Here is a 14,739-nt window from a genome sequence, read left to right as displayed (position 1 = left end):
CTTATTTTATTATTTTTGCCTAAAAGGTGTATCCTATTCTTCTTCCTGATTGCTACTGAAATAAAATAAAATTTGGGTTTTTCTGCTGTAGAGATGCCTTTTCGTAGAATCCTGACATCACTAGAGAGAATTGAAAAAAATTAAAAGAATTAATGTTTTCTAAATGTCAAAAAGAAGATGGGCAGCACAGTTAAAAAATATATGTCCAGTTCTTTACATCCTATAGAAGCTTACAGTGAACCCCATTCTCCTTATATTTTGTTCTTTAATTTGGAAGTTTTTTGGCAAGAACATTGCCAAAAGACTACTCTGAAAACCTTTCTGGTGTTGATATTCCTTGACTCCTTTGACTTTTGACAACAACAAAATAGGCATGTCTTTTTTGCTTCTTCTTTCCTTTTAGAATTATGTCAGAAGCAGAATAATGATATGTGTTTTGTTAAAATAGGTTCCTTGAATAGAATCTAGATTCTGAGATTATTCTGTTCGTCCCTTTTGAGTCATAGGAATCATTTAATAACTAGCCTTGTATCATTAGGAAATGTTTTTTTCTGTTTTGTTTCATTTTGTTTTTCTAGAAGAAATCTGGAAAAGTTTAAGGAAAAATAATATAAGAATTTATATAGTTTTCTCTATCAGTATGGGTCCTCCCATGATCTGTCACATTACATTAGTAATGTTAGTGGAATTGTAGTAAATTACTTCTATTTAAAAAAAATGAGGATTTCGGCTGTTAGTGTTCCAGTCTTCTTTTCTCTCTCTTCTCCTTCAACCATTTCCATTGTATCAAAAATGGGGATTAAAAAGTCAGTATTCTGTGGAAAATAACGAGAATCCTTTTGGCATTCAGTTTCCAGAAATGGAAAATACCATTTCTCTTGCAGGAGAGGGAAGTTGTTTGCAACAGCATTTATCTTCATCATGGCATATTGAAGCTACTAATAAAACTTACTTTGTTTAGAACATAATTTTGATTAGATTGTTTTACTTTCTGGTGAACAGAACTTGGTTCTGAAACTCCTTTCCCCAAATCAGTAAAATCTTCATGTTCTAGAAATTGTAGTAAGACCCATTTAATGTCTGTTTTGGTCATAGATATATGTAGCAAACAAGGCACTTTTTTTCCGACTGTCTACATAAACAGTGCTTAATTTCATGCATATTTATGTTGCAATCAAAGAAGATTTATTGTTTGTTATTGTCATAATTTAGAGCTAACTGCACAGGGTTCTTTGTTTCCTTTTCCATTTTGCAATACTAAGTAATATGTATCTGACTTGGATTTTTTTGGAAGGAGGAAGTTGTGAAATATAATTATAAAATACGTGTTCAAGTTATAGATGTTTCAGAACTTTTTATTAGGCCTTTTATTAGATCATGCTTTAAAAATACTATATTAGAGCTTTAAATTCAGTTTGTTCACTTTGAAGGTTTTATTATTTTATAGGCATTTGAAGGCTCTCACTACACTGAGATAATAGTATAGCATCGTTAGTGATAATAGTACAGCACTGTTGCTGGAAGGAACTTTCTTGGGAGAACGAGTGGAACTGAAGCATGTGCTAGCACTGTTAAGTAATCAACAAATAGTTCAAAATGTCTGTATCTTTCACTTCCTTGTAACTTTGCACACATTGATTTATCCTTATCTTCTTGCTTTTGTTGACCTGTGATGCACTATTTGCAAATTCTTTTATTAAACTATCAGCTCATCATTTATGAGTGCATTCTTTGTTTCAAATCTTTCTTTTTCTCCATCATGTTTCTCACAATCATGTGCAAGAAATGTGTTCAGGCAATTACCTGGAAGAAGCCCTGAATGTGTGCTGTAGAAATCTCTATAGTGATTGAAACCAGTCCTGATATATGGCTGCTTGAAGCCTTCCAAAGTGGCTTGGATAGAGGCAGATGGGGAAGGAATTCCTGGCTGCTGGGAGTAGATTTTGAAGCATGTTAGATTTGAAGGCTGTTACATTTCTGCTGTGTCAGCAGTGTATGCCAAAATTTACCATGGTTCTGTCATACGAATGAATATCAAGTAGCAGTTCTATCGCACCTTTCTTCCCCACATCTTTTGGAAATTGACATAAGCGTGAATATGTGCTTCGCAAAGCAAAGGATTCAGTAGCCAACTTACTGATCTTATTTTTCATTTTGCTATGAAATACAGAGTTTCAGTTGCAGTTCTGTTTAGTTTTTTAAAGTATTTTTGTATGCTCTCCTCTGAACTGAGTTGCATGCTTTTTACTTCACACAGCAGATTTGCCCCAGTGCTTCCTAAACCAAAAATAAAAATTATTGCGAACTGTCATTGTTACAGGATGCTGAAAGAGCAAAATGCTTTGGTAACTAGACAGCAAGCCTTTCTCCGTATCTGTGGAAAGTTCAGTCTTCGAACCACATCTGGTTCAGATTAATATGCATAAAATAAGGTAAATAGATGAAACATTTAAATATCAACACGTTAAAATTAAATGGGGATTTTACAAAAAATCAGAATATGTAGTTCTAAAAGTAAATTCCCTGGAATATTGTCTTTTTCATGAAAGAAAGTGGGAAATCTGTCTAGCAGAATTTAAACCTGCATGGTTCAGTAAATTACGATGCTTGGAAGACATATGACATTAAAAATTACCAAAAAGAACTGTGTATTGGGTAATAGAAAGTGCTGATTTTGTTAGACCTTAAGATCTCTAAAATGCAGCTATGTGGAACTCAAGTATGATTTTAATAATTCCAAATTTCTGCACGTTTTCATGTGTCTGATAAAATTACAGTGGCAACGTTAAATAACAGTTAAAATCTTGGAGTTAGCAGTAAAATACAAATAAAGTTTTGTCAAGCAGCAAGCAACAGGACATTTCTAAATGTGAATGTGCGAGTCTTTCCAGTCACTTGCAAATTTACTTGTGTGATCGGGAAATAAATGGCAATTTTGGTAATAGCTATTTCAGCTTTACAACCCAGGGTATGGAAGGAGTGACTGCACAGAAGTGGCTTCAGACTTTGTTACGAAGTTTCTTCTACACTGAAATAAGTAGTGAAATACTTGCCTTCTGACTTGGCCAGGAGAAGCAACATATCCGTCTGCACCACTGTTAAGCAGCAGCACAGTTCAGCATCTCTTAAACAGAGGCCTTACGTTTTTTAACAAGAAGTTTTGAAGATGGGAAGCTAGAGGCATTGTATATTTCAGGTCCCTGATGCGGATAGCTCAGGAGCAGAATACAGCCTACAAAACAGTATATATGGTCTCATGGCAGTTGATGACTTGGTGATTGCCACACACAAGCCTTCATGTATCCTTTCTACAAGACAGGGCATGTCTCCCAGCTGGGCAGCTAAAGACAAAATGCTCTTGCCTCTGGACTGATTGGAGGAATGCCTGTAGGTGCAGGAGGAATGCGTGTTCTTATTGTATAGCTGTGAGGGGAACATGCATACTGCCTCTCAGTCCCTGGGCTGGCCAAATATTACTCTGCTTCTGCAGTTAGTGTACAAGAAGCTCTCTGTCATATCACAGCTTTTTCCCCAAAGGTGAGGCTTCCAGCTGCAGCAAAGAGGGAGTTTCAGAAGGGTGGTTTGGAGGGAGTCTGGAACATGAGTATGAGCTAGGCATTGTAGTAGAAAGGGGATCTGGAAGTGGATGGGGAGTGCTAAGGGAATAGACAGATTTCATTTCTTTTGAGGGTCTTTCAGTAGAGAATGACATGTATTTTGCAAGAAACAGCTAGTTAATTGGAGAGAATAAGACGTGCTAATTCATTCAAAGGCAGTGTGTGCATGTTTCTGTTTTTGTGTTCATGTAACACTGTTGGAAATACTATTCTAAGTTGAGGTTTGCATTTTTAGAACTATTATGAACACAGTAAAATTGTGATCATCATTCTTGTGTCAAGTCAGTGATCTTCAAGTTCCAGACTGTTTTACCAATCTGCCGCATCACATCACAGGATTCTTCTGAACTGAATAAAATGTTGAGACTACAGTGGTAACCAGTATTTTCTTTCATAATATCCTGTGTATTTTTAAGTAGCCATTAAGGTTTCCAATGTGATTGGCAGGTTATAACTCATTCTTGTTTGCTTGTTTTGCAGCCGTCAGATGCTTTGATATTGGGAAAGATAAAAAATGTGGACTGTGTGCTCTTGGCAAGGTAAATGAATATTTTAAGTATTTTTTTTTATATTATTTGTGCCTTGAAAAAAGTGGTTTTCTTAGAAGCTTTCTCTTTTTACGCTTAAGTGAATTAATTTTCACTCTGACTGCACCTTGCTCTGTGAGGTTGCTGGCAAAGCCCGGTGGGAGTCTGGACTGTTCCCTGAAGAAATTTGGTACTCCAGAGACGGAGAGTATTAACAATACCATCTAGGTTTGGGAAGGAAAAATGCAGTGGAGGTTGCTGCTATAATAAGAATGGCAACCCACAATATTGCTTGTTCTGGTGGTAGGTAGGTGGTACCTGATAACCTCAGTAATCTGGCTGCACCCTTTGTTGGCAAATTTCCTTTGTGAAACTGGAAAATTACTTGTTTTCAGATTAACTGTACATTTGGCACCAGTGTAACCTCTTCCAAATCATTCTGTTTGATTAATCAGGACTGTGGCTGCTACCTTTATTGCCTAGAAGACTGCATCCCATGTAATTCTCTCTCACTGGGTTTTCTGTGTTCAGATACTTCTTACCATATGCAAAAGAGACTCTGCAAGCAGGATCTGCAGGAGAGTGCACAGAAATTTCATATCGGCTAATGTAACAGTAGATATCTAGGACTAATGTGCTACTATATTAAATGTGCTTAACCACATCTGAAAAGACATTTCATGAGTGATGAGGCAGTCATTAGGTGAGGCAGTCATCAGCCACATAGGGAAGGATCAGCCTTTGCAGCAGCCTTCAACAGGCTAATTATTGATATTTTATAGTTGCCGCCTTATGATTATCTGCTTTTTTCATAGGGTTTTTTAACCTTTTGTGTGAGGGCAGCAAGAGCAGGGCTGTTCAAGTAGGGAGGATAAGCTAGGAGCAAAAGGTGTCCGTAGCTCAGGCAGTGTCCTCACCAGCCAGGGCACAGCTCACAACATCTGGACATTATGGGCTATCCAAATAGGTGATGGTGACAGAGATATTGACAAGCTGAGATGTTGACAAACCAAGTCCAAGGTCCATCCAGGGAGTCCAGGCAGGAAGAATAGGAGACAGGGCCAGAGACAAGGCTGCAGTGTGGGTCCACAGTCCTTTCAGGAGACAGGTCTGGAGTTAGGACTGGAGACAAGGCCCCAGGCATAATTCTGAAGGCCATCCAGGAACAGGGCTGGAGACAAGCACACCTGCAATGTAGCTTGGGGAGGGACTGAAGTCCCTGGCCTGAGCTTAAAGGGAGCACCTAGACTCACAGGCACTTTGGTGCATGCCTGCAGGCCCAAGGTGAGGTTGGTCAGGGCAATTAAGAACTGTTGGTGCACTGAGGACTCTGTTACTTTTCATGCCAGTACTTTTCCCTTAAACTGCTGACTGTTAGCACCTCAGCAACTACTCTTCTGCCTGTGGTTTTACTTTTCTTATCTTGCATGTACTTTGCTCGTGTATTTTCTTACACCTGGACAATGTTTTTTCATTTTCTCAAATGAAATGCCGAGCCAAGGTCACATAACTGTGTTGTGTCAAACTAGGCCATGGATTACAGACTGCTCAACTGTGGGTTACCTCTTCATTGGGATTTATGACTGTTTACAGATGACCCCTGTGAGCTGAGTTTTGGGCCTAAGGTTCCTTCAACTTTGCTTTGTGTGTTGGGAAAACAGCAGCGTAGCACATGAATGTCAGATTTAAAAAAAGGCATAGGTATTCTAGAACACCAACTGCAAAATGAAACAAATGTGCACATTTGCTAGCTTGTCAGGAATACTCATGACAGTGTGCTGACTGACAGTTCTTAGTCACACCAATCAAGTTCTTTAAACCCTTTGCTCTGTGGAAAAGAACTAATTAGGTTATGCAGTTCCTCCTTTCCTCTCACAAGTTAGGGAATAATTTTCAAATGCATTTACTTATTATGGATTGGTTTGTGAATTGCCCTTCCCCTCAGCATTTTCATTAGTACACATGCTGCTTTATCAATGTGTAGTTATTGCAGGCTTTTTGAAGGTTTCATTTGTTCGTAGTGTCTAATAACCTCACTGTAAGAGCCTGGGAGGTTGTGCTTGCTTGGGTATCTGGGGTGCATGGTGTATTGTGCTGCTGTAACTTCCAGTTGGATTACTCCAAACTTAGTTTGCCTATGGCAGTCGTTGATAATGGCAGCAGCTCTGTTGCCTTAGCAGGTAATGTGCTTGTGATGGTGTTGAGCCATTTAAACACTGCTTGCTTGCTTGCTACAGTAGAATAATTTGTATACCTTAGAAAATATAAGTTATTTCACTCAGCAAACAAAACTAAATTGTTGCATGCTACCTTGTCACTCAGAGAGGCTCTGTAAGGGTGAGGCAGGGGCACCACCTGGACCCCCGGCAGGGACGGATACGCAAACACAAGGCATACGATGGTCGATAGGGAGCATTTATTACCTCTGCGTCTGTGTGGGGGTTCCCCAGCATTTTCCCCGTCGAGGCAATAATGGAGCGGTGGATCCCTGGCACCCCTGAGCGTCTGTCCAGGGTGAGGAACGCTGCGGGGGAGGGGGCACTAGATGAAGTTTTTATGTACTATACACACGCGCAGTAAGCATGTTGAGCTCATTGTTATTCTCGATTCAAAGCCCAGGTGCAGCACCACCCTGGCACAGGCTTAACTACATGACTATGGGTCAACATGCCCTGTTGATGCTCCTTTTCCCACGGAACGGTCTGGCTAGCTTCCATCGTCTATCTCCTCGACATTCTTCCGCACTTTCCCATACAGCATCAATGCCAATTTTCTTCTTCAGCCTCCTTGACACCTTCGGAAGGCAGTTTCTTTGTGGTTGCTGATTGGTTTTGATGCTGTCAGAGCAATCTGTCTCCCTGCAATCTGTAGTTCAGCAGCTTATCTACTTACTAAAGATCTTTCAATTTATGCCTCTCTTTCCCTGTATCCCTTCCAGTAGTGAGTGTGTACAAAAAGTATAGTCCTCAAGTGTAGATGTAGCACTGCTGTTGGGTCATAGAGAGGGTGGATGTGAGGTTGTCCTCACAGTTCCCCACCTCTCTTGCTTTGTCTTCTTTCCAGGCTGTGTTGCAGTTAGGTGATGTTGTGGCATAAGTTTAGTACAGCTGTTTGTTCCTTTAGGATGATGGGAAAGATTATCTATGGAACTGTGTTTGAGTGACTTACCTTTCTTTCTAAGTGACAAAAAGGTAGAAGGGGATGCTTTCAAATCATTTGTCTTAGTAGTGTGGGAAAACTAGAACTTGCCTGCACCTCCACTCCTATAACTGTCTTCCTCCACAGTCATCACCTTTGACATCTGTTCTGCATTCTTTCTCTTCCAAGACTCCAATAAGAAAATTCCTTTGGGAATTTTCTCCTCTAGAAGAGAAAGAGACACAGTGTTCAACTTCAGCATCTTATACAGAAGTTTCTGCGGAGGGCCTCTGTCAGCATTTTTAGATCAGATGATCTTGGAGATAACCCCGTACATTCATAAGAAAGAAACTTGGGTGTGTCTGATCATGCTTCCTTCTATATCTTTGTCAGTACAGAACAAATTGCCATAGGGGTGTGAGAAGGGTATACCTAGGCTTAAATTTTAGTTGGTAATACCACTAGTTCTTTTTGTGTTTGACAGTAGATAGAAAATCTTAACTTTTTTGTATTCTCCCATTGCTACAGCTAATATGGGTAGTGCTGTTCTGTATCCGTCTGATCCAATGTATTTGAATACTGCCAAAGACAATATCCTATTAATTTCCAGTAGAGGGGGCAAAATGATTTCTCTCTTGGTCTGAGAGAATAGAAGGGATAAGAGAAAGACTGCAGAGCGTTCCGACATTTTTGGTTAGAGGAAGACGACAAGATCAGGAGGAGAAGTTTGAATACTTTTGTTTCTACTAGCAGTGCTGTAGGCACTGGAGAGGAGAGACTGATTTTTAACAAGCCTTTTCACTGAGTACTGCTGATTCGTATTTTGTTTTTGAAATTGGGGGATTTTTTACTTCATCTTTCCAATACTAGAGCTGGAAAAAGTGGAAGGAATACTGCTTGAGTTTCACTTCACCATCTGATGCAGCAGTGATGACAGAGATAAATTGAATGTGCTTATAAGCCTGCATATGTTCTGTGCTAGTTAAAAAAATAAGAATACTATAATAATGCACAGTCATTCTAATTTATGAAAGCTGTGTCAGATCATTTGAAGAGCAGATAAAAAAATCTGGCCATCCTCCTGTTTTCTTTGGAAAGGGGATAGATTAAAACAGTGGGCTTTTTCTGATTTTATTTTTTATGTTGTGCCAGTCTTTCCTGGGTGGAAGTGTAGAAACAGCACTTTTGAGCAGAAAATCCAGAGAGCTGGTTATATATCTTACATATCTGTTGTAATATGTAGAAAATTTAATATCACCAAGCCTGGATCTTCAGAATCTATGAAACTGGCTAAAAAATTTAGAGAAAAATGCATTTTATACTCTTAAGCTGCTGAAGTGTATTTGTGTTGTATTTTCAAGATTTTTTTCATTACAACCTTGAATTTTGAATCCTTGAAGTTTGCCTTTAAAATGAGAATTACAAAAGTACTTCTTCAAAAATTCATGCCTATAAATGTAAATCAAATATTGAGAGACCCGTAATACAGTCAGGAAAACAGGCTAACTATAAGTTGCTGAAGTTCCATTTCCAGTGTTCTTAGGGAAATTACATTTCCTGGAATTCTGTTTATTTGGGAAAGGGAAGGCAATTTCAGTCTGATTTATTTTACTGTCTTTTCACCTTTATCTTTGCAGACATGGAAGGCATCATACAATTATGCCATCAAATGTCAATTACCGTGCCAATATCTGGGCACTAAAACAAGAGAATTGTACACATGTTTTAGTAACTACTGCCTGTGGCTCATTACGAGAAGAAATACAACCTGGAGATCTTGTCATGATTGACCAATTCATTGACAGGTAGGTGAGCAACATCTGTTCTCTTCCTCTGTTCTTTTTTTGGGGGAGAAAAGAGGGAAAGAGGAGGGATTAAATCATGCAGTAGCAATTAATGTCAGTCTCAATTTTTGTGGAATGAAGCCATAACCTCAATTCTTATGGCAAAAAAATTATATTCCTATGAGAAGATGTGATAGGAATCATGAATGAGATTGTAATTAGTGCAGCTCTAACAGTTACATAGAAAATATCAGGCTTTGAAGAACGGGCTGAAATGAAGTGAAGTACAGTTCCTTGGGAGTAGTCTTCTGAAGACAAGAAATCTCCCATCCTCAGATACTGGGGAGGAGCATGAATAAAAAGCACAGGCCACTCATGGCTTTAAGAAGAATCCAAAACACGGTGGAGAGATGCAGGAAACAACTCAGTATAATAGGAGCCAGATAGGTAAATATATGCCATAATAGTGGGGCTCTGGAGAAGAGGGATCTAATGTACACAGTGAGAGGAGAGAGTTACTTTAAAACAAGGAGAGATGCTAAACCTTTTGATTTTCTAAAAATCATTAAGAAGTGCAGCTTTTCCAAAGAAGTCTGTTTACTGCAGACTCTTCCCCTCTCCTCAATTGTCTAATGCTTAGAAAAATCCAAGCAAACAGGAACCCCACCACCACCACCATATAAACTCACCCAGTTATATGAAATAATTCCAACAATATAGTTGCAGATTTTTACAAGTGAATTTATTATCAGTACTTGTACTGTGTATGGAAGTCTTATTTGGATGTTTCATCCTTTTTTAAGTATTTGAAATAGTTTATGAGGCTTCTTTGTGCTTTTAGCATGGCTGCTGATAATATTTGATTGCCAGTTGTGCCTGAGTGCTTGTTTACATAGGTTTGTTTTCTGCAGTACAGTACTATTCAAGTTTTGACTTACTGAAGGTTTTTTGACTGTAAACCAAATACTTTTTCTTGTAAGAGAATACACTTTAAATAGAAGGTGTCTAAATGAGTAAGTACCCTACAGGAACAAGCCCCCTATAAACTGCTTCCTGTATTTGTGGGTTATACTGGACTTGATTTATGGGTGGAGAGTAGATGTATTCCTGACAGTGGTCCTTCTTTTGAGTCTGAAAATACTCTGGTTGATCACTTTGTTTATATAGACTAAATCATACTTGTCTTTATTCTGTCAGTAGTACTTGGAAATTAGTAATTCTAGTATCAGTTGCAGTTTGTGGAAAGAAAGGTATTAAATATAGTTTGGTACACAATTTGGATAATTGTGTTAGAAAAGCATCATTTATTTTGACAGTATTATCATGTGGTAGGCTCCTAGATGATAGAATTGGAGCCTAACTGTGCTAAACCGTGAATTCTGTATGTGGTTAAGAAGTAGCCTCTGCCCCAGACAGCCTGCAGTTTTAAACAAGGAACGTTTGGGATGAAAGTAGAGTTGTTATCTGCTATGGATGAGGGGCGGAAGTACAGAGAAACTAACTCTTGCCAAGGTCAGGCAGAAAGGCATCGACAGAGTAAAGAGAAGAACCCAGATGTGAAATCTGAGACCATCCTTCATCTAAAATGTCAGAATTAACAATTTATTTTGAAGATAGTTAATCTCCTCCCACAGTTTTAGATTTCCAAGCACTTGTGAGTCTGCATCATAACCTCTGAGCTGGAAAGGAAAGAGTGAACTGGGTTAAGTTTGGGTTCTAAGAACATGTCCCTTTTAAGGGGAAAAAAGTTACAGAAACTATTAGTGTATATATCTGGTGTGAAGAGACGTGAAGGGACAGAGAGAACAGGGAACATTTACATAATGTCTTCATTTAGAGTTTATCCAGATGACCAGCAGGCAGCTATGGCATAGCCCATACATGAGTAGAGTTTCCTTCGTGCAAGTAAGTTCTCATTCAACACGTGGGGACTCATTTCATGGCTTAAGGAAGCCAAGCAGCTTCTCAGAAGAATAATGCAAGAATGTTTCAAAATGGAAAATTGTAGGTAATCTGAATTTAGCAACATTGCTAGCTCTCTCTACTGCTCAGAAAACCAGCAAGTCACAACAGTCTATTTCATCAGACAATTCGATTTCTTTGATGTATCTTTTTTCAGATTTTTTTTCGTGAATGGGTTTTAGACCATAGGTACTTTGAAGTCAGGGCCTGCATTTTCCCCCTTCACAGGATATATTGTCTGTAAGAGTGATTGTATTATACATAGTAAAACTACCATCTAGCAAACAATGCTGCTGACAGACAGATCTTTTCATGGGACAAGTTAGATGAGTTGTCCACTCTACTCAAGTTTGAGGGTGATGTAATTTTCTGAAATATCTTCTAATGGTGGGTCAGTGTCTGTGAAGAGGCTATAAAAGCAGCCTTGGAAAGAGATGCTGGTTAAACCAGCCGGAACGATTAGTTATTCCTGTTCAAAGGTATCCTTGCTTCTATATGGTGATTGATCAGTGCTAGGCACTACATAGTAAAGAGGTGTGGGTCTAGATGGAAAGGATTTACTTGAGCTGCTATTAGAATTAATGCCTTTTGGGTGCCTAAGTACATTTTGTGAATCTGTGCTGTTGTTCTTAGCAGGGGCATGTGTCTTAGGTGTGAGGCAAAAAGCAGAAAAAGTGAATAGGAGTGGGAGGAGGGCTAGAACTGAGCAGAAAGCCATAGTTAGCAATATTAATTTGCTCCTGTGGGGAATACACACTGTGGCATTAATTATATGATCTCAAAATGTGTGCAGTTTTGTAGCATCTCTGCCTAGTTTATGGCATAGGTTTGATTTATAATCAGGCAATGCTGACTAGGTGTAACTAGAACCATAGCATTTCCAAACTTTTGAGAGCCTAACTTTGCAGGTAATTAGAACTCCTATTAATGTCTGATTTCATGTATAAAGTGTCTCTGTATTTAAATTAATGTTCTTCATGCTTACCTGTTTCTCTGTAAACGTGGAAGGATATATTTTGTTAAATAGGTACCAAAATAATTGGCTTATATTCACCATACTTCCAGAATCTCAAGGTAGTCACAGCTGGCATTATAGGAAACAGCAGTTGTTCTCTTCTTTGAAACAAACTCCTAGAAAAAAAGATGTTTAGAAGAGTTTCTAGGATGCTGTGGGCTCCTGTAAGCATACTGTGATGCTGTTAGTCACCTGGCTGGATCAAACTGCCTAGGGGCTTTTCAAAAGTTTCTGTTTGGGTTGCTGCTGAGGTTTGCTAGGAAAGGAAGAGTAAGAAGGTAACGAATAGTTTACTTAGATGACTCAGCTCAGTGAAGAAGATACAGAAAATAACTTCATGAAATAAATTCTGTAACAGCTGCCAGCTTTGTTGTTTGAATTTTTTGTGTCACTTACACCATTACAGTTACTATAATATTATTACAGTAGGTTAGCAGAATTTTAAAGGTGGGAGAGTTTTCTTTTTGTGTCCCTGAAGAGAAAGCACGCTGACAGTGTGCTTTTTATAAACCAGATGCCAATGTGAGTTTTCATTTTGTCCTTTTATTAGTGTTACCTTGCTGGTGTTTCAACACTACTGGAAGAAAGGGCAAAGTGATGCCAGTAGCAAAGGACTGGTAATCACAGAGTGAAATGGGTCTGTTTGTTCACTTATTTTATTTGGATTTTGATTCACAGCATCAGTTATAGTCGTTGTGGCAAGAAAAGCCTGAATTTCTATAAGAAAATTGAAATACTTGCTTGTCTAACCTTACTGTCTAGCAAAAAGTGTATCTTAAACTCTGGGAGCACCTTCAAAATTTTAGTACATGCAACTTTTAATTCACTGTAATGAAAAGTGGATAAGGGCAACACAGCACTAGCAGAGCTACAGAAGAGTGCAAGGATTTGCTTACACTACAGATGCACCAGTCTCCCTCAGCTTGATGTACAAGGTTTTATGCAAAAAACGTACATGTGCACACATGACCCTCTCCCAGGGATGAAGTTCCCATCTCCACTGTTCTATCGGGATCAGTGCGGCTAGTACACAGGCTTTGTTTCTGTGCAGATGCTTGATGACTCCTTCTGTTTTTAGTCTAAACTGTCAGAACAGATGCTGTTTGGACAATGATTCTTGAGCTCCATATTTCTTGTTTGCTGGTGATTTTGTAACAAAGCCACTCAGGGTACATGGGGAAGGCCTTGAAACTCCTGCAGTGCAAGGAGCCCTACACAGGTGCTCTTGCGGTTCTTTGCTCCAGTGGAAGGTGCAGGCAGTTCAGCAGCAACTCTGGCTCCTGATGGTCTCTGTGAGTGCAAGACAATAAAAAGGAGCTGTGGATTCTGTAAGCTCCACTCTCTTGGCAAGTGATACCAATAACAGTATAGCCGTTGTGAAAGGATTTGTGCTACTGCCCTATACCTTGCAGACAGGTTAATAGAACAGATCAGGGTGGACAGCTCCTGATTTGAGTGACAGGGCTACAGAAGGGAGGAGAGCCCAGAAGACATTCCTCTGTGCTAGCCCTTACTTCACAGCAGGAAGCAGAGACTGGTTCAACTCTGCCTTTATTCTCTCCCTAAGCCTAGCAGCATTCTGACACATCAGCTGGCACCATATCAAATAGCTGTGGCTTTTGAAAAATTGAAATATTTCATGAAGGGAGATGATTGCACGAGTGGTCCATTGCTCAGAGCAGTCGTAGGTCTCATCTTTGTTTTCCTATTACCACACAGTTTGTACGAAGTATAGCAGGATTTCTTCATTAGTGCCATGGTCATTCTCTCCAAAGAATATAGACAGCTGAAAGGCAGAGATTAATACTGTACATAAGTGATCTTTCTTTAGGGCCTTTCCAAGTGAAAGTGCCTGACTAACAATATCTCAAATACTGTAAGTCAGGAAATGAATTATGACTTTTCCCATTTCCTTCAATTCTAAATAATTCATTAGCAGACACAACATAAAAAAGGATGTAGTATCAGGTGGAGTCTATCTGCAGTTTTTCAGTATCCTATAAAGGAAAAATTAATATTACTGTTTTGGTAGATTTTATCATCAGTATCTCATTATGCATATGTTTTTAATTTGCCAGTTTATTTTCCTACTTTTTAATCTCATCCTTAATGGAACTGTATTACTTCTTTTCCCCCCCCCCCCCCCCCCAAATCTACTCTAACATACAACTTGTATTTCAAATCTCTTGTAAATATTTGCTGGTAACTTGGATGGGAAACTTTTGTGAGCAATTTTTGTGAGCAGAAACTTTGCTTTGTAAGTGTGGATTCAATTTAGACAACTGGACTAAAATGATAGTGCTTAGTTTCCCTTACTAACATAAACCAAAGTTTGCTAATGCTGTCATTGAGTAGACACATGGTGATATAAGGGCTAATGAACAAATTGACTATCCCATTGCCTTTGAGGTCAGATTATTCTCAGTCTTCAATATCTCTTGAACTTACAGTCTCGTTTAATGATTGGGGTCTTCCTACATTCCAGCTACCAGAACCCTGCCAAAACAATGGAGAAAGCTCTTTCTTTAGCTTTAGGCAATGTTAGCGAACTATTTTCTACCTCAGTAGGTAGTTGTTGAGACTTAACAATTGACCTTGTTTTAGTCTGGGAGGAAGATGGGGTGCTTGACAGCATATAATGAGGTTATATGTGATAACACTGAAAATTACAATTAAAAAATTACCAATATAAAGCA

The 14,739-nt window shown here is 38.9% G+C and overlaps 1 protein-coding gene across 1 annotated transcript in view; it reads left to right on the top strand.

The window, feature by feature from the left end:
• The window catches only part of MTAP (methylthioadenosine phosphorylase), a 36,487-nt gene that overhangs the window by 8,364 nt on the left and 13,384 nt on the right, over window positions 1–14,739 (top strand). The window contains exons 3-4 of the mRNA XM_026097871.2: window positions 4,098–4,156; window positions 8,920–9,087. Of these exons, the coding sequence (XP_025953656.1) occupies window positions 4,098–4,156; window positions 8,920–9,087 (227 nt within the window). The remainder of the gene's footprint in view (window positions 1–4,097; window positions 4,157–8,919; window positions 9,088–14,739) is intronic.

Source organism: Dromaius novaehollandiae, chromosome Z, assembly GCF_036370855.1.
Source record: "Dromaius novaehollandiae isolate bDroNov1 chromosome Z, bDroNov1.hap1, whole genome shotgun sequence".
In the NCBI taxonomy this organism is placed as follows: Eukaryota; Metazoa; Chordata; class Aves; order Casuariiformes; family Dromaiidae; genus Dromaius; species Dromaius novaehollandiae.
Note: the sequence above shows the minus strand (reverse complement) of the source record. Positions and strands in the feature narration are given on the sequence as shown.